General features: G+C 38.3%; 2 protein-coding genes across 2 annotated transcripts in view; one reads left to right on the top strand and one right to left on the bottom strand.

Moving 5' to 3' along the window:
* Nucleotides 1-588: 588 nt before the first annotated feature.
* On the bottom strand, nt 589-7206 carry LOC132793413 (uncharacterized). The gene is made up of 3 exons (XM_060803327.1): nt 5771-7206; nt 1549-3981; nt 589-1483 (listed from the first exon to the last, which is right to left on the bottom strand). Exons 1-3 carry the CDS (start codon nt 7088-7090, stop codon nt 920-922), a joined length of 4317 nt encoding a protein of 1438 aa, XP_060659310.1. The 5' UTR covers nt 7091-7206; the 3' UTR covers nt 589-919.
* Nucleotides 7207-8779: 1573 nt separating this feature from the next.
* The window catches only part of LOC132793412 (neurogenic protein mastermind), a 92552-nt gene continuing 74448 nt past the window's right edge, over nt 8780-26883 (top strand). Inside the window, 2 exon segments of the mRNA XM_060803326.1 lie at nt 8780-8932; nt 9607-9741. The gene's annotated coding sequence lies outside the window, so the exon portion shown is untranslated.

Here is a 26883-nt window from a genome sequence, read left to right as displayed (position 1 = left end):
TCATATATAGGCATATCTATATCGATAAAGTTATTTCTCCTGGGTGGCTATCAAAGTGAATCAGTCTGATTGAATCATTCACTGCTACAGGGTTGTATCTTGGATATAACATGACATAAATTATAAACTATTTTATAGTGCAATATGTCTGGGTTATTGAAAATTTTCTTCATGCTGAGGTTTTCCTTAAAACTACACTTAAAACAACATTTTAAGAATATTTTCTAATTCTAACATTTAATAAAATGTAGGAGTATGCAATACAATTCAGTGCTTTTGCACAATTTTTGTCCATCTAAAAGGGGTGTCCTCCCAAAAACACTTAATTAGAATGAACATTGAAACAAACTTCACAAAAAGTGTGTATTTGATGAGACCTCACTGTAACCATATATGCTGATTTTCATCTACGAATAGTATATCTTTCAGACACACCGCTTTGCTTGTGAAATTAATGTTTAATGTGATATCTTTCTAATACTAATTTTAGATTTTGCATCTACTCTCTACTATTTGTGAAATTTCCAACCGATTATAGATCCTTAGAAATTAGTTTCTTGTTCAAATAAAAATGCGCATTAGTTAGAAAATGTTATAAAATGGTTTTATCAAAATAGGTACAATAACAGCACACTTAGTAATTATAGCTACAGATTGTCACTGCTCTTGAGGTACACTTTAAGTCATTAAACTGATATACACAATTTGTTTTCATTATTTACAGGTTCATCTGAATAATCAACAGCACAAATAGACACAAAATAGAAACCAAAGTATTAAAACAAAAAAATTAAATCACTTCAACTTATACGTTATAAATATAGACAACTAAATTAAGCATATATATGAGTAAAGAAAATGAAATGCAACAAGGAACTTTACAATTATATACACTAGAATGGCACTGGATCTCGAACTGTCAGTGGATTAATATGCCATCATCCTCATCGCTAGAATCTTCGATTACATGAATGGCACGTCGTCGCTTTGGCACAACTCTGCCCACTATCGGAGCTGCAGCTGCTCCACGTTTTAGCAGCCGTCGCTCACGTCGCTCCTCCTTTAGAATGCGCTCTGCCCGCTCCAGCGGACACTCCGAGACGTCGTGAGCATCCACAACTGTTGTGCTCTCATCATTCGCAATGAATGAGCAGGGATAATATTGCGATGGTTCCACATCCACTGGCTGTGAGTAAATCGATTCGTCGTGATAAACGCGCGGCGCTGGAATCTTAAATGCACCAGGTCGCTGTATGGGACTCCGAACCGCTTGCAGGTACATGGCATGCACATCGGTGTCATTGTGCTCATCCTCATCCCCGCTAGACACAACAACAGAGTCTTTCAGATACGTGCCGATTGTCTGCTCCGCATCCTCGTCTTCTCCATGATCGGAGCCACTTAGGTCCGCCTCTTGCAGTATAAAAGAATTAAATTTGGGGCGTTTTTGTCGGGAATTCCGTCTTGGGGGCGTCAATAGATCCTGCAGGTGAATTAAGTAATTTATTAAATTAGTTATAGATAAGTCAATTGTAGTCAAAAACTTACCACTTGTGTGGCGGGCACGTGCTCGTAGCTATCATCGAGTAGCTGCGTAACTGGCACTGGTTTATTCTCCTGCTGTTCGTCATCGTCATCAGAGATGACATAGATCTTACGCTTGGCTGGACGATTTCGCATAATTGGCGAATCGTCCTCCTGACCAGAGTTGACCTCAGCTTCATTTTGTGGCACTTTCGTTATGCCACTGCTCATGGAATGCAGTCTCTGTGCCGCCCTAGAGAGCTGACCACGTCCTCGCATGCGCTGCAGATAATTCTCGAATATGCTCGGTGATTTCTCAGCGCCAACAGGCGCACAGCGTTTTCTGTGTTCAGGTGATTGCAGCGCCGGTTCAGCTTTAATTGTTTTCGCTGCGAGCTTGGCGGCCAAACTCTTGGCAGGAGCGGGAGCAGGTTTAGCAACAGCAACAGCAACAGCGGATACTGTTGCTGTTGTTGGCGGCAGCCAGGGCGACATGGAATCCTCGGCAAACAGATCTGGCGAAAGATTACGTGGAGTAACTGCTGATTGAGTTTCCTTGGAGCCCGACTGCTGTAGCAGCTCCTCCTCGGGCAGCGGTTCCAGGAAATAGTTGAGATCTATATCGATTGCGTCCGGCGTACTCATGTCGGGCGCCGTCAACGTCTCCGCCTTGACTTTGGCCGCCTCATCAACATCCTCAGTCAGCTGATCAAAGTCAGATAGATTCTCATCGAGCGCATCCAACAGCGAGTTCTTGGCCATTGTTTTTTGTAACTTTTGCTGGAGTGGCGTGCTTGCCGCACTCATAACAGAATTCAATCGACTCAAATTGGCGCTCAGCTGGCTGCAGGCCACCACAGAGCTGTCATTTAGCTGCGGCTTAATGCGCACTGGCGTTGAACTGTGCGGCACTTCATCTTGATTTCCATGTTGGACAAACTCTTGCCATTGACTTTTGTACACTGAACAGTTGGGCAGCAACTCCGTTGCCTGCTCCTCCTCCTCCTCTTCAGACACATCTTCTGCCCACTGATCGTAAATGCACGAAGATTCATTGGCCAGCTGCTCCTTCATGGTCTGTTCCAAGCGACGCAATTCCAGCTGCTCCAATTGCTGATGCACCAGCTCATAATTATCAGCGCCAACACCTTGCTCCTTTAGATCTCTAAAGATATCATCGCACACAGCCTCAAAGCGCTTTTGTCGCTGCTTTTCCAGCGGCTGGCGCAGCTCTTTTAGCGTTAATTCGGCGCAAGATGTCGCTGGCTGAAGGAGCTGCTCCATTTGGCCAGCGCACACAGTCTCCACAAGCTCATGGATGCGCCTCGTGCGCTGTTGTCGCGAATTGAGACGCGACTCTGGCAACTGCAACGCCAGCTGCTGCTGCATTTTGTCATGGATATCGCGCACAAAACACGCATTCGATTGGAGCAGAAATAACTTAAGTGCTTGTGGCAACTGTTTGTCCTGCAGCTGTGCCATTAGATCCTGGTTGCGCAGTGACTCGCTAACCAATGGTTTGCTGGCCTGCAGCAGTCGCGTCAGTTTGCGCAACCGTTGCGTCTCCTCCTGACTGCTGCCCAAGGCGCTAGAGACGCTGTTGCTGCTGGTTGTGGCCGAGATGCTAGTTGCGGTAATGTTGCTTGTGGTGGGAACGTTGCTTGTGGCGGGAACGTTGCTTGTGGTGGCAGCAGTTGCTTGTGTGTCGCCCAGAAAGTTCTGGACATTGACACTGTGCCGTGCCACCTGCTGTTGCAGCATGCGCTGCGACTCCTCGCTGGCCTGATAAGTGTACTCGCCTTGCAGAAACTTGTCTTCGCTCTGCTTGAAGAACTTGCGGAGATCGTGACACCTTACTGTCGGTTCCTTCTGCTGCTTGCGTGCTTTGCCCTTTGGCGAAGGCGTTTTGCACTTTGCTACTGCTGCCGGCGCTGGTTCCATGAAACGCTGCTCGCACTTCGGATGCAAATGCGGTGGCACCAGACGTGGCGCATATTCGTAGAGTGATCTCTTGACCACCGGCGATTGCAGCAGCTTGCGTGTCGTTTGATCCTTGTTGGCCAGCACCTCTTTCAGCAGCTGCTGTTCACGTCCTTCGGTCACCAGCATAACCACCTGACCGCGCTTTTGGCGACCCGTGCGTCCAATTCGTTGCACAAAGCGCGTGGGATTCGAGCTGCAGATATCGAAGCAGACAATCAGATCCACTTCACCCACATCTAATCCCTCCTCGCCGATGGAGGTCGCCACCAGGACATTGCAGATGCCGCTGCGAAAGTCGGACATAATCTGCAACTGCTCCTTCTGGGTGAGCGCACAAATGCCGCCTCCATTGCTGCTCTGACCCACAAAGCAACGCGGTCGCACTAGAGGTCTGTGCTGCAGGAGTAAACGTTGAATCAGCATCACGGACTCACGATACTCGCAGAAGACAATGGCACGGGAATTGGGATTCACCTGAAATTTTACAAACGAAGCATATAAACATTAATAAAATGTTATCAAAAGAACCTTAATACGGCATTGATACACTAATAAATATTAAATATTTTCTATTCATTGCAACATATTTAAAACGCATGCATATTTTACATTTTTACAATTTCTGCAATATATTGGTATAATAAATGTTCCATTTCGAGTAGACGTGTAACTGATACATGTAAGTACATATTTGTTAAAAGCACATTAAATACGAAGAAATTAATTTTGTACATTTACGACATATTTCTTATTTGTTGATACATTAGTATTTACTGAATTGATTCAACAATGGAAAAAATGTTTATATTTTGCCTTTTATACACTATATTTTTGTACAAACAATATTCTAAGTTAGTACCAAATAAATACTCGAATACTTCCCATTTCACAACCGTATACAATTAATCTTGACTTATTAGTATGCTATTTACTACATTGGGCATTTAGTCAGGTTTTATTGTTACATTTCTTATGCCTCGGTACACTTTTTACTAAATTTGGTACATTTGTACTATTTTTATACCCGCTACCCATAGGGTAGAAGGGTATTATAACTTTGTGCCGGCAGGAAATGTATGTAACAGGTAGAAGGAGGCATCTCCGACCCTATAAAGTATATATATTCTTGATCAGCGTCAACAGCCGAGACGATATAGCCATGTCCGTCTGTCCGTCCGTCCGTCTGTCCGTCTGTCCGTCTGTCCGTATGAACACCTAGATCTCAGAGACTATAAAAGATAGAGCTATAATTTTTTTCGACAGCATTTGTTATGTTTGCACGCAGATCAAGTTTGTTTCAAATTTTTGCCACGCCCACTTCCGCCCCTGCAAATCAAAAAAATCGAATAACAAGCGTAATTTTAAAGCTAGAGTTACGAATATACAGTAATAACTATAATAGTTATGATCCCTGAAAATTTGGTTGCGATCAGAAAAAAATTGTGGAAGCTATTTAAGAAATACTTTTGTATGGGCAAAAACGCCTACTTACTAGGGTCTGAGTTGCTTTGGCTGACAATCTGGTATATTGTGCCGTCTATGGTATATTTTGAATGCGGTACTATATCGATATACACTATATACCATTTGGTATATTTTTAGTATTTTTGCATATTTGGTATATTTGTATATTTGGTATATTTTGAGAATAATACCGCAAAATATATTGCTTTTATTCAAAATGGGTAGCGGGTATCTCACAGTCGAGCACACTCGACTGTAGCTTTCTTACTTGTTTATTTCTCTTTTTCTAAAATGGTGAATATATAAAATTAGAATTAGAAGTGTAATTTTTATATATATATATAGATATATATGTACATATATGTAGATATATACTTACAAATGTATATGTAAATATGTAATATTGGTAGTAAACTCGAAAAATTCCATTTGGTACATTGCTACTACATTTTATTTTTTGGTGCATTAGCACAATTTTCGATGGTTACCACATTTTACATGTTTAAATACTACAGTTTATCTGCATTGCTAATGCGATTGCCAATCAAATCAGTTTCCAAGACTAGGAAGTAATGTAGACAAATTTGATACACCAACTGACTACTGTAAAAGATCCTTTGTGTGGACAAGCGTCAATAAAATGCCTGGTTAAAGGAGTTCTAAAGCCCTGAGTGAGTAAGAATTAAAGCACTAAATTACAATACTCCTCTATAAAATACATATTTTAGGATGACTTCTTCTCTCTATTACATATAATCTTTAAGGGTCACTAAGTTATAATCATCAGAGCTGAACTCACCTCGAAGTGGAGTTCCATCACCAGACGAGCCTGCTCGTATTTGGGATGTCCAAAGTCCAGTTTCGCTGGCATTGGCGCCACCTCGCCATTGGTCATAGGACGTGTTGAAATATCCAAAGGATTGGCGCCCAGCTGTCCTCGTGTCTGCTCCACTAAATCTCTCAGTGCCGCATCACGTAGCACAAACTTGAGGTTGCCTCGCTCATCCGCATCAAAATTGTTGACAAACACACGCAAGCCATGTCGTTCCAGCAGCTCAAGCGAATGGTACAAGCTGATGCACATGGAGAAGTTACTGGTGATGGTGCTCTGCTCCGGATGACGTTGTCCGTTGGCCGTCTGCTCCTGGAAGCGATTCTGATCGAACAATAGACTGTTGCGTGAGATGTTGCCGCGTGCATTCTTTAGCACATCGGCGGCGATGAGCTGACGCAGATAGGGATCAATGATCTGTAGCAGGCTGGCGCGTGTTTCTCTAATGGTATCCTTGAGAGGAACAACAATGGTGCGCAGGCTACGCTGATGTATATATGGCTGCACATCGATGGACTGATCCCAGCGCACCTCCAGATGCGATATGTACAGATTTCGACACACACTCGCTACATCATCCATACTCCGTCCCGGAGTTGCGGACAACGCCAGCATGCGAAAGTTGCGATTGCGAGCCATAATCGACTCCGTCACCTGAGTATAGGCATAGCGTCCCTTGGCCCGATGCGCCTCGTCGACCACCAGTAGCTTGATAGCGTCGAAGGGGAACTGCAGGCCATCGCCGGTGTCCAGCATATCGGATTGCACCACTTGTGGTGTGGCAAAGAAGACACGCTTGCTCATCCAGAGTTCAGCGCGTTTGGCGCGCGGCAAACGCCCCGTTAGCTCGACGGTGTCGTCAGCTGGGAAGGGCATTATCTTTTGGCAGGCGGCGATCTGCTGCGAGACCAATGGGCGTGTGGGCGCCATAAAAATCAGTTTGCCATCGGGATACCAACGATGCAGATTGTACATCACAACGGCTGCAATAAATGTCTTGCCGAGACCCGTCGGCAGCACTACCAATGTGTTGCGATAGAGAGCTGATTGCACAATGCTGTGCTGATAGGCGCGTAGTGGCAGATTGCTTGGATAGAGCCATGTTTCTCCAGCACTCTCATTAAATCCCTCGAACTCCGACTTCTCAGTTTGTGGCGGCTGCTGCCTTTGCTGCTGTTTTTGTTGGTCTGGATGAGGCTGTGAGGCAGCAATCAATAGTTTTTCTAGTTCATTATCATTTAGTGCCAAGTCGAATTCATCATCGTCACCCGGCCAGTTGTTGTTCATGGTTGCATTTGAATAGTTAATGAATTTTAAAGAAAACACAAGCAATAAACAAATAAAACTAAACAAAACTAAAATTTGCAAACTAAATCAGCTGTTAGGTTGCCAGATCGATGCGTTATTTAGCCATCCAATTAACAGCTGTTAAAAAAAATACTAAAAGAGTGTAACCACATTCGATTAACGTATTGGTATTAAATTAAATACTCTGTTCGGTCAATACAAAAAGTTAATATGTTTAATAGTTAAACACAGTAAAGCCAATAATCATATATGTATACATATACGGTATATGGTTAAACTAAATGTAAACGACCTAAGGGTTTTTTTTTATAATTTCACACTTTTATTATTTTTTCAAAATTCCATAAATGAAAAAGAAACATGAAATAGATATATTACAAAAGCGGTAGTTAGATATATTATAAAAGTGGGTTTCCTATTTAAAATAATAAATAATTTATAATCGAAATATTTGCCTCAATGTTTATAAAAATCAAATAAAGTGGTTTCTGATTACACCCATTTGAATTGTTTTTGGTTTATTACAATTTTGACTGTATTTGATAAGCAGCACGATTAAACCGTGATGACTTTAACATTTCAAACTTATTTAATATCCACAATAACTGATTAAGCTTTACATTAAAGTTAAGTGATTTATTTCGACTAAAATCTAGCAAGAGTTTAATCAAGGCCTCCATTGCAAGGTTGTGTTGCTTGTGGGTCATATACTTCAGTAAAATGAAGCATAGTTTGCTAAGTAAATATAATTTAGACCATCCTACTAGGTGTGCAAACTCGTGCAACAACGTAATCACTTTAGAAATCTGCTCCCGATCGACAGCTACTTTTCCATTATCAGATAGTTGCGAAATTGATTTTACCAATAGTTCTATTGCTCTAACTTTGACATTGTTTATCTTTTTCAATAGTGGTTTTATAAGTTTTAGCAGCTCCAGTAGAGCCGCCTCTTTGTCCCGAATATTTGTTAGAATCTTGCCTTTATTAATAGTTGCTCCGGTATATGCCATACTTCTCTATATTAAATAAAAATGATAAATACACACAAATAAACTATCAATTATAGTAAATATAGTTGTTGAAACTTACATAGATGAATACTCGTGGACTTCCCCCAAATTGAAGCAAATTTTTATTGTGTGATGAAAAAGATTATTATTATTACTATTAGATTACGGCAATGCTAAATTTCTAAGCAAGAATATGGTCCAACGGTTTTTAATGCGATCAGTCGAAGATTTAAAACGCGACTAATACGAACATAATTGGAACGATCATTTATATATTTATGAGCAACCTTAAGATCAGCTGTTATTTATCGAATGTGTTCACTTGACAATCGTGAAAATTGAGTTGTATCGAGATCAATTGTTGGTTCGACGGAAATAGGACCTTACGCGTCTTTTGGTATATTTTTCAAATTTTAGGAAGAAGGCCAATTTTAATTGTTGTTGAATTAAAAAGTTTTTAGTTTTTAATTGTTTTAAAATAATTTTTCTCATTAAGCCTAATAAAACAAAACATGAAAAGTAAAAAGATGTTAAAAAATGGGCTTTATATGATATGAAAGGATTATATTTGGTATAATTTTGTCCATACGTGGCATATTTGTACATACCACTTGCGGCCACACTGTTTGGCAGTCACGGTTGTCGTCAGTACCGCTTTTTTTTCTGTTGTATGAGGAGTATGTCGCGGTTTTTGTATTAAATTTTTGGTGTTCCGTGCGTTTCTCGGGCATATTTACGTTAATCGAATGAACATAAAACAAACATAACATTGCGCGCCAGTGTTCCGTTTACGTGTATTAAAGAATTCAATGTGAGCAATAAATAAGTACTTGTAGCTATTAAATTAGCCTGCAAACATTTCGAAGTTCCTTGCGCGCGTCCTTCACAATGGCTTCTGTTTCATTCAACTATAATTAAAATGCAACACAAAAGATATATTTACATATTGCAAGCTTAAGTTATACGCTGTTTGAGTTATATTTGCATTTACCGTTAGTGCCACAGTCTGTTAACTTTCTTAGTGTGTGTGTGCTTTTGAGACTGTGTGTGCGTGTGTGTTTTGGGTGCAACAACATGTTGCAGGCGAACAGCCAAAACAAAAGCCAACCATTAAAGCAACAACAGCAATAATAATAGTAACAACACCAAATAACAACAACAACAGCAACAATAACAACCACACTTTACGATGATCCACGGTCTTAATTTTTTGTTGTTTTTTCTATGCTTTGCTCTCTTCGTTTATTCTCCTTCTATCTGTCTTTCTCTCTTTGTTTGCTTATGCTCACGCTCTCCGAATTCAATCGTCGCTCTCTGATTGTATAAGTGTTTGTGTGTTTTTGTCGTGTTTTGTTTTGATTTTTTCACACACATACATAGCATATAAAGCAGCAGCGCGGTCGCAATTTTGAACTGATTTCCGCGCTACTCTTGTTGTTGTTATTGTTGTTTTATAGTCGTGTTTGCAATCTAATAAATTTGTAGTTGTAGTTTTTGTGCGCGTCGCTTATATTGAAATGGTAAACTAAAGAAAATCAAATCAAATTGGATTATCGTAGCGCAACAATAACAAACACAACACTGTTATCTTCCAACGACTTCCAATCGTGCTAATGCTTGGTAAGTGACAAAATCGAATGCTCCATCTCTCCTCTCCTGTCTCGCTTCCACACATGCATCTTATGTGGGTGGACGAGACATTGGAAATCATTTCTTATTATGTTATTTGTCGTTTCGATTTGGAACTTTTTGCGAAAGCTTTAAGCTTTGGCTAACCTAAAAATAGATCAAGCCACGGACCAGTTTAGTTAGGTGGGCAGCTCTAAACTCCAACAACTACAACAATGGGATTATCGAAATAGTGCGAGGGGAAATCAAAACGTTTTTCTCTTAGCTGCAATGGGATTTGTTCTTGATTTTTAGTTTACAATTGTGTGTGTTAATAGCAAACTTTTAAATTGCGCTCGCATCTTTTAACATCTAGTACAAACTAATATTTCAACAACTTTTGATGTGACCCTCGTTTCATGCTTGCAAAACTGCGATTGCAGTTTCTTGTTGTTGCCGTTCTTGTTACTCTCTAGAAACAATTGCCTGGATTTTCTTTAGAGTTCAGCTCGCATTGCACACACAACGAATGATGGATGTGCTGCTGCCGCTGTTGGCAGCGTCTTTGGGCAGAGCAGAGACTGTGGCAGCATTTGCGCTGACTCGAAAAGTTGTTGGTTGAGTTTTTACTGCTTCGTCGGTTAGGTTAACATTTTATTTGCCTTGTGTGTGTGTTGTTTTCGTTGTTTTCGTTGCTGCTGTCGCTGACTTTGCTTCTCTCTCTCTCAAGATCGCTCGCTCTTGAATCGAATGATGCTATTGTTGATATCTGCTCAGTCCTGAGTTGATCCTTTCTCAAGGGAGATAAACAGCGTGTGAGAGAGAGAGAGAGAGATGCTGATTAATCGCAAATTAAATTTTACTTGATTGATTGACTTTGATAAGGGAAGTGTAATTTTAAATATTTGTCAATTACACTTTGTTGTTAATTCAAAATTAAATTCGCTTTCGGATTTAAAGTTTTGATTTTCAATTCAAAGCTGTTTGCCAGATCTTCGCTCGTACTCTTTCTTGTTACCTTTTTTTACTGGTTTATTTCTACCTAACTCTGTTGCGCTCTCTCTCTCTCTCTATCTCTTTCGCTCGCTTCGTCTTGACGAACCGGAAGTTGCTGTAGCTCAAAATGTGAGTGTATGTGTGTGTGTGTGTGTGTTTAGTCAAGCAAGTGAATGACCCAATTAAGACAACAGATAGTCCCCAGCTTAGGCTTAGACGTCTAAGCCCAATATGTAGGTGGGCCCAGAAAGAGATGCGAGCAGTCAGCGCAAATAGTTGAAACGCTTCAAACAGGTTTCAGTTGCAGTTGCAACAGCAACCACAATATGTTGTAGGAGCAACCACAACAGCAACAACAACAACAACTGGCTGCCTTTGGCCCAAGGCATTTCTGTATTAAATATTTCGCACCATGTTCTGCATTATTTCGATTGCCTGATCCCTGAGGCCCGACTGGCATATTTTGTCGTTGACTCAGTTGAGGTCAATGCTGCTGATTGCCTCTGCTTGCTGCCTGCTGGGCGAGCAAACAGGTTTAGCGAAGCTTTTTTTGTTGTGTTTTTTTTTTTTGCTGCTGCGTTTTGGGTTGTCCGCCTTCGCCTTCGCCTTCGCTGCTGCTGTATGGCTGCTGCTCCCACAGTTTTGGGACAGTGAACCCTCTCGCAACGAAACATCCCCTCAATAATCATAACAACCACGAAGACAGCCCTTAAACAAACGCTGCTGCGTTGTCTGATCGAGTCTCGTCTCGTCTCGTCTCGTCTCGTCTCGTCTCGTCTCATTTCGTCTCGACTCTCGTCGTGTTCGCTCGTGTCCATTCGTGTCGGGCGTCTGCAGTTTGATGCCTGCTTCTGGTTCCGGCTATCCCGAAAATGTTTGCCCCATTCCCATTCCAGGTGTTTGGCTTTCGCTGTGTAACAGGCGCTCAGCTGCTTGCAACTAGTCGACGGCTTGCATGTTGCACACTCGAATTTTGCACGAAAGTCAAAAGCGTAGAGACAACAACTATTATTGCCCCGCACCGGTTTGCGGCTTTCTTCATTATCATCAACATCGTCATCATCATCATCATCATTATCGTCATCACAACCATCGTCTCGTCATCGTCAATTTCCCCACTTTGTTTGTTGTATTGCATTTTATGAGTGTGTGTGTGCGTGTGTCTGTGAATTGTGGAGCTTTTGCTTGCGCTTTCTTTCTAGTTGCCTGTTTCGTTGCTGCCACAGCGACAGCGGCAACAGTTGCAGCTGCACTTGCAGCGCACATCTGCAACAGCCACAACAATATGAGAAATATCTTGTGGGAGTTCTTTTGCTAAAGCATATTGAAATTATGTGAATTATTCTCCATTTCTCTGTTGAAACAGAATTCACTTAACAGAGATATTTACTAATTTGTTTAAAGAATTTGAATAACGTGCAATTAGCAGTGCAGTTTCTTTCATAGCTGTTTTACATATTCAGATTCATATAATCAGATTCATTTATTAGAATAAAAGAAACTTAACAAATGAGATTTTAATTTCACAATATTAATAAATAATAAAATAATGTACAATTTTTTTGTAGGAAAAATTAGGCACTTACTTCTTACATCTTAATACGAAAAGAGAAAACTAAATTAAAGTTTAAACATGACAATACAAATTGTCGCAACTACTTTATAGTTTATAACTATACTTTTGAATATACATATAATAATAGTAAATTAAATAACTTAAAACAAGTTAGATAATAAAAAAGATTGTATGCTTTGGTTATAGAGATAAAATTATTTTTAGTGGATAATTTATATAATATGCACTTCAAATAGTAAACTAAACAACTTTGTTATCTGGTGATATTTGCAACACGTTTTAAATACATAAACTTTTACTTACAATATGTAGTAGTCAGAGCAACTTGTAGTAGATTAAATATTCCATAAGTTAATACCCTGCAAAGAATTGATCGATTGAATTTCAAAGTTCCTTTAGTGTAAACTTATTAATTTGATTGCTTCTGCTGTAGGTAAAAGTCAAGCTAAAGCATTGAATTTAGCTTATCAATAAAAAATATGCAGTATGCTCCAGTCGTGCATGCCTCAACTCAAAGGCGACAAATTGATGTTATGTACTTACATTTACATACATACACGAGTAGTATTAGTGCACACTACTATACATAATGTGTATGTATATAACACTCAGTTACACATACAACCACATGTATAAAATGAAATGAATAAAAAAGACAGCGAAAAAAGTATAAAAAGGAAAAATATAAACAAATAATTAACTGACATATCCGTATGCTTATCGCGCAACAAACCACAGCAGCAACAGCAGCAGCAGCCGCACCAAGCAGCACACACAAGCACTCACACTGACACACACATACACACACACACACAGATACTCACACACACAGACGTACACAAGCAAGCGCCCGAGAATCTGAATTTTGTATCTGACAAAATGCCATAATGAACGTGCTGAGTGGCGTCGTCGCCGTCGTTGTCGAGGCCCGAGATACACTCGCACTTGGTTGGCCAGCAACAACAACAACAACAACAACAATAACAACAAAAGTATCTACAACATCAAACGTGCGTTGCGCCGACGCCAGCGTCAGCAGCAGAAGCAGCAACAGCAACAGCAGCGTTTGCTCTGTACATTTTTTCGGTTAATATAAATCAGTTGGGCGCACCGACATACATTTATATGTAGAAATATATAAACATACGAATTGTATACTATATACACATACATTTACCGAGCATGTATGCATGTATTTTGTACGTACAGCGAACGTACCTTCAATGCGATGTATAGATAGACGACGTACAGCATAAAGAAACTCGCTTGCTCTTAGTGCTGAGTGTGTGTGTGTATGTGTGTGCTGTGCTCTGTGTGTTATATCTTAGAAGATTTGAGAAACGATTTAGAAACACACATCAAGACGACGACGACGATGGCAACTGTGGCGACGGCACGCGTATCTGTCAGATACATTTGTAGCTGATGAGATATGTCTGTACCATACAAACAGATACATTCATATATATCTTATATGTGGGCATACATATTAATTTTGGTTTTTATTTTTTTTTTGTACTTTTCTGCATGGCCCGTTAACTGTGCAATGGTCCAAGGCCTGTCAAGGTGCGCCCAAATGAGCCAGACACAAAGTGTCAGGATTACGAGAAAAGTTCACAAATACCATGCATAACATATAGTATATTTATAACTCGTGTTTGCCTCTTAAAATAATAGATAGCATTAAGTGAAATGCTGAGTTGATATTGGCAATTATCTTAGCGTGGGAACATTCGAAAGATCTCTTAATAATAATAATTATAATACGCTCTCTAAAAGAGGGCAATCTTGTTTTTACAGCTGTTCTGTTCTCATTCGTATTCTGTAAAGAAATAATAATGTTTTGCTAATATTGCAAAATGGCCACAAAACTTGTTCAAATCAAGGTCAAAGTTGAAATATTGATTGTGATCAACAAGTAAATATATAAAGAAATTGTATCAGGGATCGAGGACTTTTGTTCAGTATATTTAAGACAAATGAGAAGAAAGTGTATTTGACAGCATGGTCAATTCCTTTTTTCCCCCTTTTAATATACACAATCAAATGATTTCATATAAAAGTTATTTACATTTTTTGGCAAATAAAGACGAAAAACGACAAAGTTCTGTTAAATCGAATTTCCTGCACATTTTGTATTTTATTGATTTGAAATTGGCTCGATAAAGTTAAACAAAAAACTGGTTTAAGGCAACGACTGGCAACAATTGTAGCCAAAGTTCAGATACATTTTTGGTAGATAGACGGGGCATGAGGATGGTTATGGTGACTGGTGAGGGCGGGGGCGGGGGGAATACGTTCAAGATTTTTATATTCATTCATTAATTTTATGGCATGCCAAAGAGACGACTGTTGTTGTTGTCGATGTTACTGTTGTTGCTATTGGCTTTGCTTGCTTTTGCAGATGCATAGTAATTATCTTTGATTTTATTTTTTTTTTTTGCTTTTCGGTTAGGGAGTTTCTGTATAGTTTATAACTCTACCTATATCTCTCTCTCCCTCGACCTGCGTCAGTTAGACTTTCACTTTCTGCTTTGTTTCAAGCAAACATTTTTTTTCTTTATCTTTTTATTGAAATTACGTAAAGATGAATGGCCGCCCATTGTCTTTGAGCCCGGGTGCTGTGGAATTTGGAGCGGGGGAGTCTGAGGTCGTTGCTCGGTGGAGGTGGAGGCGACTCTTGCAATCAATCTGCAAGTCTCTATGAATATGCATGGGGTGACCAAATTGGCAACTGATTCGAATTTGCATATGCATCAATACCATTTTGGATGCCATTAGAACCCTTCGATGCCTAATGTAGGTTTGTTGATCTAGACGGAAAACAATACAGTCGAGATGCATTCAATATGTTTTTTCCTTTGCTTCGTTTTAAGCAGTCAACTTTTTTGCTCTCAATTTAATACGTGCATAAATGCTTCTTGAGCAGAATAACAATTTAATTTGCTTCTCAAAGCAATCTGAACTATTTCAAAGCAAAAGTCAAACTTTTCTTGAGTGCAGTGGTTTTGTTAGACCCAGTAGCTCAAATGTTTCGTGCTCTATTTGGTTTGTCGACGAGTTTAAAATATTGTTGGGTAGTTCACTTTAATGAACGAATTTAATAAGTTCAATGTTCAATGTTCTTTTTTGTTCAGTTCCATTTAGTTCTACAGTTAGTTCTTGATCAGTTTTTCACTTGGTACTTTTGTTCCTTCTTCTTCATTGTTTTAAACTGCCTATTCTGTTTGTTGAATTTCGTTTACTATATTCCATTTTTGAGTGAGTTAACTCAAATAAAATGCTTATATTTTAATAAATAAATTGTCAAATATTAAAAACATCTAAATACATAAATTATGGAAATTTGAAATTTTTTCCGAGTTGTTTGAACGATTGAATTTGCTTCAAAATTAATTTCCTTTAATAAATTATCTATTGAAAACAAGGCAAAACTTAACCATAAACAACAATGAATAGGCAAACTAACTGGGAACAAATTCGTAAGAACAAATAAAGTGAACTTGTTCACTGATCAAAAATGAACGAAAGAACTTATTCAGTAAGAAACTTTGTTCAGTATTATTTTATTATAACCTTATAAAATGTTTAAAATGAAAGTATAGGGATAGCATAACACTCCAAGCTAAACTTAAGTGCTTGGTCTCCCATAGTCGATGGATTGCTTTGTAGCGTTTTTTCTATGATAGTTTTAGGAATGAATATGTTTGAATGAATGTAGCTTCAAGGAGTTATAACATAAATTTATTAGATAACCATTTTGATAACTTGGAAATGTCAGCTAAATTAATTGCGTACACACCTTTTCCACACAGTTTCCAGTTTAGCACAGAGCAGGAAAATATCTTTTTATGCCTCAAAAATCTGTCGAAATCAATCAAGGCCACACACACACACACACGCTCGCACACCTCATGACACATTTCATTGGAAAACGATTGTAGGGTAAAACAAAAACAAAAACAAAAACAAAAAACGAAATATAAAAAAAAAACTACAGCAGCTACAACAACAAGTCGAAGATGTGGGAAAAGCAGACTGCAACACACAAAATGGGAGTCAATTTATAAAAGTCGCCCCGAAACTGGACAACAAATAAATAACAACAACTGCAATGCTATGAGTATGAGAGTGTGTGTGTGTGTGTGCGTGTGTTTGTCGGCGCTTTTTACTCCTTTTTTGGTTGTCAACGTTAATTAATCAATCATTGTACGCACGTTGGCGGTGCATTAATCATTTTACAGAGTTGCCGCAAAACTTAAAATTTCAATTTTCAACTTGGAATTAAGTATCATCATTCAATCATTGCTCAATCCCGCTGATGGGCTCATCCTTTTCACCGATGATATCCTTTTCATAGCTATGTCTCCTTTGTATTGTTCAAGCTGTTCTTCTTGTTGCTGTTGTTGGGCATTTGTAAATCAAATTGCATGGAAAACAAAGTGACCAGGGATGTTGTTGTTGTCGGCATTGTTGTTGTTGTTGTTGTTGCCCTGGAACGAGGGCTGAATACTGGGAGGGATTGGGAGCTTTTTCAGCAATGAACGTGAGCTGACCCAAGCTGAGTTACAAATGTTTTTCTCAATTTTGTTTTTTTGCAAAGATAGCGAAGAGTTGCTAGAGCCCACCAGAGATTCGAGAAAGATAGAGAATATGCACGAGAGTGGAAGAGAGAGAGAAACAGAAAGCGTGACCGAGAGAGCAATAGAGATGGAAGAGAGAGGGAGACGAAGACAAAGCGACTTGTTTGGTGGGGCCACTCAACACGTTTCTGACTGTGCATGGCTAGTGTAGCCTATGTGTGTGTATTAGTGTGTGTTTGTGTGTGTGTGTGTGTGTGCTTAAGCATGCGACCGCACTTGTGCCACGTACAACAAAAAATACGAAACAAAACAAGTAAGAACGCTTAAAGTCACCAAAGCGCCTCGATTAGGCAAATACCCTGTAACTAAATTCGAGAAAAGGTTATGAAAAATCGACATGCTCAACTTCAAAGTCGAACTAAATGTTTTTAGTTCTTAGTGATTATAATTATTTCAAAATATTATCTTGTAATGAGAATTTATCTTAATAAGAAGTTTAACACCGAATCAATAATTAAACATAATAATTATTGTACTATTGATATAAAAATATATTTTGTCATTTAAAAATATTATCCACAATTCAACTACATATTTTAAAATAAAGTGCAATCCAACTAAATGTTTTTAGTTTTTAGTGATTATAATTATTATAATTATAATTATTTCAAAATATAATCTTGTGTTGAGAATTCAATTCTTAATAAAAACATTAACACCGAATCAATAATAAAACATAATAATTATTTTTTAACTATTGATATTAAAAAATATTATCCACAATTCAACTATTTTAAAGCAAAGTGCTGTACATTTAAGAAGTAAATAAAGAGATAAAGATTTCTGACTAAAGACTCGTATTCAACAATAGCTGATATACCCCTTTTGTGCAGCTGAAGGGTGCTGGGTATACGAAAAGTTCATTTGAACGCTTTTCTTTTATGTTGTGAGATACAGATATACAAATTTTTATGCTCGCCGCGCCACTCGAGCATATTTTCGTGTTCTCCTCCTGTTGCTGTTGCTTGTTGTTGTGTTTGGATTGCAGCACTTGAATTTGGTTTGGCGCGCTCCAAAAATACCAGAAAGCGTACCGTAACTCAACCAACTGATTCCACTCATCGTTTGTTTTAATTGGGCATTTTTATGTATTTATTAAATGCAAATGGCAAATTGGTGAGTCAAGGGGACATCAGGATGTCTGCGCACTTGATGCATAACAAATTTTAATGGTCCCAAAATTTAATCCTATGATCCCAATCCCATGCTATTTTCCTTGTCATTCGCCTCTTTTAATAGATTTCTAGCATTGAAAAATAAACTCAAATATGTATTTGATTTAGATAAAAAACTGAACATATTTGCTTGGGCTACATATTTGACTATAAGATTGTTGGCTTGTGAAAACATTTATAGGAGATCTCAAAATTTGCACAATATCTTTGTGTGCTCGTTTATAGTTTAAGGTTGAAAGTTCATAGTCAAATTTTCACATTGAATGCGCAGTTTAAAAGTTAATTAAAAAATACCTTACCAATTTGTATCTAAGCAGAACAGGCAGATATGCGATGCATATTTCGATCTTTTATAAGAAACTTGGTTTTAATCTACAAAATTTTCCCTGTAAAAATGTAAACAAAAATCATATTTCAGATTTTTAATTTATGGCAAATAAACAAGGATATTCGATACATTTTTAGATCTTTCACGAGAAATTTGTTTTTTAAACTATAATATATTTTCTGTTTTTAATAACTCAAAAATTAGCTTTATTGTCAAAATGAATCGAAAAGCAATTTCTGTTAGCACCTTTTCTGTATCTGCTATGCTTCTGCTTACATTAATCTCAATTGTAGAATTACGTTAAGGAAACGTTCTGTTACTTAGGAAATTAACATTCTGAAGATGTTGCTCAGAGAGCTTCTAGACTTAACATTTTATTTACAGCATATTGCTAAAATTTATGAATGCCTAGTAATGCATGCTGTAAATGAACGAGTTTTATAGTTATAATAACTGTAGATGCTTATAGGACTGACTGTTGATAGACATGACAGTAGCATTTGCTAATGGGAATTACTTTATTCCGTGTATGTTGGTTTTAGCGTAGCATAAACATGTTACGGTTACTTAGACAGATATAGAGGGCGAAAGGGAGAGAGGACTTCCTTTAGTGTGACAAGGAGAACGTCACACTAAGGTTGAGAGCGAGTACGAGAGAGGGCAAAACAAAATAAATATCTGCATAGGGAAGCCGGAGCCGGTCAGCCGGTAGTCGTCAGTTGCCATACACACATGCACGCAGTGTGCAATGGGTGAGAGAGAAGACTGAGAGAGCACAAGCAGAAACACAGCAACAATGTTCCTGATGGGTAATGAGCGCGCGCTCATCGTCCATCGGCCATCGTCCATCGTCCATGTGCAGTCGACGTCGACGTCGCGTCGTGGCCTGCATGTGTCACTGCACACGGGCAGAACTCTCCGATCTCTGCATGTGTGTGTGTGTGTGTACGGGTATCGGCAGTGCAACGACCTGTGACAAAAAAGCAGCAGCCGTTGCTGCTGCCGCCGTCGCCACCGACGACAACGACGACGACGATGTCGACGGCGTTATAGTAGCTGACAACGTGTGACGCATCTGCAGGGATGTTGTTACGTGCCAGCGCAACAGTCGCTAAGAGAGCACATTTGAGAGAGCCTGCGTGAGTGTGTGTGTGTGAGTGGGAGAGCGTAAAAGAGAGAGAGCTTAGCAGAGATAGAGCGTCGCATTACTCGGTGTGTTGTACAACTGTTAACAGACTCCCACGCTGCGCTCAGAATGCGTTTGCTATGTTATTGTAGTTGTTGTCGTCGTTGTTGTGTTGTTGTGGCTGTCGCTCAACGCGTTTTGTGCGGCTTCTTCTTATTTTTGCTGTTGCTGTTGTTGTCTTTTTTTTTTCGTGCATTATGCGGCTAGTGGTTGGATGGTTGATGGCAGAAACGGGCGGGTTTCGGTCATTTGGTCGTTTGTTCGCTTCATTTGTGGCCGTCGTCTTGGGCAGCGTTTAATTTTCTCTCTGCTGCTGCAACTACTAAAAATATTTTCCATGAAATTGCTTTTGTTGTGTACACAAACAAAACAACAAACAGGTTGGCCCTGGGCACCTAGGCCCGTTTGCGGCAACTTAAGCGGCAAATAAGATACTCTACAGTCTAAATGCATTTCTCAGATACATTCTGCAGTCAATGCTCAATGATGATGAGCTGCTGCTGATGCTGCTGCTGCAGTCCATTAATTAGCTTTATTAACTGCCTTTTGCTGCTAAACATGCGTAAATTACTGGGTCAAACATAGCCATGGGTGTAGCGACTACATACATCCATAAATACAAATGTATCTATGTGTGTGTGAGTGTGTATCACAATTGTGAGAGTGTGTGCGCATTTCCGGCATGCTGCCGCAGATAGAGGAGCAGAGACGAGACGAGACGAGTCGAGGCTGTCATTCAATCGCCTCGTTTAGTCATTTGTACAAATAAACGCGACTCGTAGCATGGATTAATTAATGTTAATCAAGTTTTGGATCCATAAAAACAACAGCAACAACAACAACAATCGACAGCAAACTATATTAACGACAACAGTCAGATGAAATGAGCCGAGAGGGGAATCGTATGTGGCACGAGACATTTGATAGAGAAACACTCGCTCATAGATAACTACAAATATTTTTATATAATTAGAGCTGATTAGCACTATACAATTATGATGTGTATAATTGGCTACGACTTAGTCCAGACACCATTCACAGCTTTTATAAATGTCAAATATTACGAATCGATATGATTAAAATCTTATATTATTATCTTTCAATTCCACTTTTAGTATGAGCTGCTAAAGTTCTGAAATTATTAGGAAACTATTTCATAAGCATTTCCACGAATTCAAAAATGGTTTCATTTCTCATGAAATTGGATCACAATCATGATGATAGATAGAAACCATTCAGTTCAATAAGTATTGAATATTAGTAAACTTAAAAATGAGAAGAGACTAATAATTGAAGTTGTTTATAAATCAACAAATTGAATTTTTAAGTTTTATTGTGTTACTTTGTCATCAATAAAATATTGAAATTTAAACTATGACATTTATTTTTATCCCATATGCGTATCTATTTATGTACATTATAGATATACAAATACTATCACATAAATAAACTTCGAAGTTATTAAGGAAATAATATATTCTTAAAAACTTGACAATCTAGTATATTTTGAGCTCTGTGGTACATTTGGAACGTAACATATCGATATACCAAATTCAGTATTTGGTATATGTGTACATATCTGTATATTTTTGGTATTTCATTTTGCTTTTGTTTGATCATACTCGAATTTCTTTCTTTCTTAGTTGTTCATCAATAATGCTGACCTAATACACATATGCTAGCAGTTTAAAAGGTTTTAAAACAGGCAACATTTATTTAAATAAATGCATAATTATAGTAGAATATGAGAAATTCAACAAAGTTTCCCCACTCAACAATAGCAAACGAATATGCGATCAATCACAGTAATTGTTGTCAGTTTTTAGCATAGAAATTTCCATAAACTTCTCCAGAGAATCCGGTTTTAGTATGCTCAAAAAGGACGAGACCCGAGATACTTTCAGACAGTCCTTAGACAGAGACGAACGAGCATGTGTGTGTGTGTATCTGAATCTGCTTTTATGTATGCATGTAAATATGCCTCAGTCGGAGGCAGGTGTCCCACATTGTGCAAAACTCTCTTTCTCCCTCCCCTCCTCATCATCATCATCTTACTCTCACTTAGATTACGGTCTGTGTGTGTGTGTATGTTTGGTTCCTTTTGCCTGATTCTGTCGTATCCTGTGAGCAATTGAAAAGTTTCTGCGGTGCTGTTGCATTATGCTTTATCCACAAATCCATTTCCATTTCATTGCCCAGTACCGAGATCCAGTTACAGCTTCGTTTCCACACTCGAACTCAAACTCAGCCGCTGTCGCTGTTGCTGTTGTTGTTGTTGTTGTTGTTGCTGTCGCTCTCACTGTCTCCGTCGCAGTTCCAGTTCCACCCCGAAGCGCTTGTAATGAAGTCTAAAATTGCGAGTCATTTCGCAATGCTTTTTGCTAAATTAACACACAGAACGCGAAAAACTATAAAATCCAACGGCGGGGTCCGGTCCAACCGACCCTTTCCCCACACACCTCCGCCCCGTTCCCCATTCGCCTTTCCCCCGCCATCCGGCTGCGTTCGTTTAAATATTTATGAGCTACACGTGACGTCGACTTCGACGCCGAGCAACAACAACAATAACAACAATAATGCCATAGCATGGCAACAACAAGCGGCGAATGTCGTCTCAACAACTTGCTAACTTATGACACTGTTGTTATTACTATTGTTGTTTTTAATTGTTCAAACCACACACATAAAAATTAAAATTAAAATTAACAAAAATAAAGACAAAAGAAAACCAGCTAGAATATAACTAAGGTTTTAAAGGTTTTGAGTCTAATATCCGCAATAATCGCAGAGTTCTGCGATATCAATTTACACTTTCACTTGAGACTCGCTTTTTATTTTTATTAACATTTATCAGCTTATCTTGTTCGCACAACCAATTTCAGCATTGAGCTCATTAATTTGCACAATAGAACTTTAAAGTTCTTTGCATTTAGTATCTAAGATCTAGGTTTAGACTTTAACTGATGAATTTAATTCATTAAGAATACAATTAATCTGTATATACAAATAACATGTCTTAGATGTGAACAGCAATGAAGTGAATGAACAAAATTATCAAAAGTGTGTTTTATTAAAAAAAAAATAAAAATAAAAAATAAAATAAGGAAAGGATTATCAAAGACATCATTTTAAAAAATTATAACGTAAAATATGAAACATTTTTTTCAATAAATGGTATATTAATAATTATTGGCTTTGGTTGTCGTTTGGTATATTTGGCATTTAGTAGTATATCGATAACACAAAATTAGCATTTGGTTGATTGAAGTATTTTTTGTGATATACGTGTTTAGTTTAATGATAATACTGCACTTTTATTATAAATGGGACGCGAGTTCGAAAAAACTCGATTGTAGCTTTTCTTTCTGGTTTAAATAATATCTTGAAGTTTTGACTTTTCAATTAATAGGTTTTATATACATTCTTTTTGTAAGCAGCGAAAACTAGTTCTCCAAAAAGTCTGTAGTAAATGATAATTAGAACGATGAATTTATTCGAGTTTTTAAACGAAAGTGAAAAGTGCATAAAGTGGAAACTTGCAATATTAACTTATTTCGAATTTTCAGAGTACTTCGAAAATATAAAAAGAATCCTTGGTAAATGAACTCACTTCGTTGCAATATCCTGTGTTCAGTGATGTACGAGAGTTCCTTAGCCCTTTACTGACAAACACATTTCACTTTCAACGAGTCCATTTAGACATTCCTAAAGTTAAAAGCCGTCACAATTGTGTTGATACTGAAGTATTTATCAGCAGTTTCGGCCTAGCCCCGAGTGAATTTGAATGGCATGCCAATGGCCAAGTTGTATTAGCATTTGTATTTTGTATGTTGTATTTGTATGTATTTTGCAACCCATTCGCAAACCCTTCAAAATGAATGTGCATGTGGTCCGTTTGGTGTCATGGTCATTCGTTAAGTCTATTTTGCGGATATGGTTGTTGTTATTGGATTGCTGTTGTTCTTGTTGTTGTTGTTGCCACTTCTCTGCTCGACGCTCAAATGACAATCGCCTTCGCCGAGTTGAACCTCCCCCAGTTTGGTTGCAGCCTGGACTTGGACTCAACAGAGCGCAAAACTTCGAATGTGTGTTCGATCTCTGTTGTTGCTTTGTGGCTGCAACTTCTTGGGCTTCTTCCGCTGCTCATAGCTGCTGCTGCTGTTGCTGTTGCTGCCACCCAATGGTCGCATTTTGCCGTGATGCGACCCGGGTAGGCGCAGCTGCGCCATTTAACGCATGTTGTACAACATTTTATTACGGCCAACCACTCGGTGCAGTGTTTGTATCTACCCGAAAGGCGCGCACAAGCGCGAGCTACAGATACAGATACATACACATACACATACACAGATACACACACTCACACACCACTGGCACACACAGGGGTGACTTTTCCCCGAAAAAAAAGGATAATAATAAAGTAAATGCTCGCATAAAACTGAGCCTGACTCGCACTCGCAGAAGGACTCAGTTAACTTTAATTAATTTTCTATTTCTGAACAATAATTTCGAATTATTGTTATTTTTGGATAGTTTTCTTTTCCCCCTTCCCCCCAACAATGGGTTGAGGTCATCAAACGTTTCGATTACAGCTGCTTAATGGCACTTTGTAAACAATTCAAGTAGTGTTGGTTAACAACACTCTTTTGGAATTACTCCTGCTCTTATAACCATAAATTGTAATAGTTTACAGTTTTCTTTGGAGTTCTTGATTCATATTTCATTAAAGTTTAGTGGAGCTCAGTTTTAAGCTTAAATTTCATAAACTTTTATACTTCCTTCGGTAAATGCACATCATTTAGTGCCAATAACTTGAATAAAATAATTAATTAATAGTCAGTTAAAATTATTGTTATTTTTAGATAGATTTCCCGCTAGATTTCCCCCCTTTGAAGTCATAAAACGTTTCGTTTTTGTAAACAGTTCAAGTAGTGTTGGTTAACAATACTTATTAGAAATTACTTCTGTTCTTAAACAGAACTTTCGTAAATTGTAAAAGTTTTCAACATAACTGGTTCTTTGTTGTTCTCATTTCACACTTTATTAAAGTTTATTGCAGCTCAGTTTTTAACTTAAATTTCATCAGGTTTTATATTTCATTCGAAAACACATAAACTAACAAATCAATCATCAGTTTTAATAGTGTTAGGTAATAACGTTCTTTTTAAATTATTTCTGCTCTTACCTCTAAACTTATTCCATAAAGTGCAACAATTAAAGTATTATCTCATTAATTATTACATTCGCTATCTTATTCCATATTTTATTTAATTTGTATACAGAAAACTTTCAAATTATATTTCTTCTAAATTCATTTTATTGTGTTTCTAATTTCAATAATATTGATAATTTTACTTGCCGTTCAATCGGTTTAAAATTCTTTTAATCTCATTGCATATTTTTTTGAGCTGATAACCCTGAGCCCTAGCTAAACATTCGTATTATGACTTAACTTGAATGCATTTGAATACAAATTAAATTGCAACAAAATAAGCACAATTAGTAGGTGTTTCGCTCACTAATTAAAGAGTAGAACACTTTTATGGCCAACGAGTTTTTTTCGTCATTGAGCAACAATATTGAAACTATATATAAAATGGATAGTAAACTTCAGATTACGAAACTAAATAGATTGGATATACTAAAAGATAAAATAAGCAAGTAAGAAAGTTACAGTCGAGTGTGCTCGACTGTGAGATACCCGCTTCCAATTTTTAATAAAGGCAAAATATTGCGGTATTATTTTTAAAATATACCGAAAATACTAAAACAATTCGATTTTAATCTGATGTAATTAAAAAAATCCATAATATAAATTAATTAACTCTCTTAAGTATCATTATTTCACAACTTGTGTTAAGTCTAACTTCTTGAACTCAAACTTTGTTTAACTTGAACTTCTTTAACCAATTCTGTTCTCAAAGTAAGTTAAAGAGAACTGAGTTTAGATAAGTTGTTCATGAGCTGGAATTAGTTTTAAGAGAAATTCACCGTTATTTAGGCTTGACTGTGAGATGCAGTAATTGTTGTATTAAATGTAAACAATGAAGCTAAATAGCATAATCGGGAATAATAAGTTGGAGCGTTGTTTATTTGCTGCTGGGCGCCTGAGCGAAGAAGGGAGCCCAGAAAACGGGAGACGCAACAACACGACGTTGATGGAGACGACATCCACAATTACAACCGCAAATAACAACAACAACAACCACATCGACAGAAACAGCGAAATAAGTCCAAGCCGTCAAGTGGTCCAAGTGGTGGCCACTTTTGCCACTCTTTTGTCTACTTTTTGCGCTAGTTTCTTTATGCTTTTTTGCTGTTGTTGTTTGAACCGGTTTCACTGTTGCTGTTGTTGTTGTTGTTGCTGCTGTTGCTGTTATTATTATTGTTGCTGTTTCTTGTTGGCTGGCGAATTTTCCAGGCTATGTGTCTCTGTGTGTGTGTGTGTGTGTGTGTGTGTGTGTGTGTGTGTGTGTGTGTGTGTGTGTGTGTGTGTGTGTGTGTGTGTGTGTGGTGTATCCCGACTTTGCCTCTTGTGAGGCGGTCGCGTTTGCTGAGCGCCGCATCGTTGGTGGCACGAAACAACAACAGTGGCGCCCTCTGCAATGTTGCAGCAGCACAAGAAGTTGTTGCACAAGGCACAACAAGCCCACCAAAATGTTGCTGCTGCATGTTGCAGCTGTTTGCTGTCGTCGCCGTTCGCTGTTGCTGCCACATGTGAACGCCGCAAATGCGGCAGCTTCAGACTGACATCTGTTTTGCAAGTTGTCGCTGCCACCGCCTCACTTTTGCTGGATGAACCTGTTGTTGTTGTTGTTGTTGCTGCTGGTGCTGTTGCTCCTGTGGTTGTTGGTGTTGTTAGTGGAGTTGATGCTGTTGTTTCTGCTGCTGTTCGATGTCGCAGCTGGCCAACAGTTGGAGCCATCATGTCACTGGCAATTTGCATTTCGTATTTTTGATATACTTGTGGGGCTTTTCCTTTTGCGGTTTCTGATCGCCAGTCTCGCGTGTGAACCAAAATCAAAGCGCCGCTCGATGCGATTCTCAAAGCGAAGAAAACGTTGCACATATGCGAAACTTTCGTTGATATAAATAGAAACTCAATTGCATCTATTTTTAAAAATTATGCAGCTTATTTTGAAAAAATCAATGAATATATTTATTTTTTATGGAAGAACAAGGAATTTCACTTCATCTAAGTATCTGTTGTTTATTTTGTTTGATAAACATTTTCAACAAAATTAACTTAA

The sequence above is a fragment of the Drosophila nasuta genome, chromosome 3, assembly GCF_023558535.2.
Source record: "Drosophila nasuta strain 15112-1781.00 chromosome 3, ASM2355853v1, whole genome shotgun sequence".
Taxonomy (NCBI): Eukaryota; Metazoa; Arthropoda; class Insecta; order Diptera; family Drosophilidae; genus Drosophila; species Drosophila nasuta.
The sequence above is the reverse complement of the archived record's forward strand: the minus strand, read 5'-3'. Positions and strand labels throughout refer to the sequence as shown.

What these genes read in the sequence shown, in the direction of transcription:
- LOC132793413 (XM_060803327.1), bottom strand. Translation starts at nt 7,090, where the DNA reads ATGAACAACAACTGGCCGGGTGACGATGATGAATTCGACTTGGCACTA. An exon ending in TGATGGAACTCCACTTCGAG is followed by an intron (nt 3,982 to 5,770) that starts GTGAGTTCAGCT and finishes GTAAAATTTCAG; the next exon opens with GTGAATCCCAATTCCCGTGC. An exon ending in ACGTGCCCGCCACACAAGTG is followed by an intron (nt 1,484 to 1,548) that starts GTAAGTTTTTGA and finishes ATTCACCTGCAG; the next exon opens with GATCTATTGACGCCCCCAAG.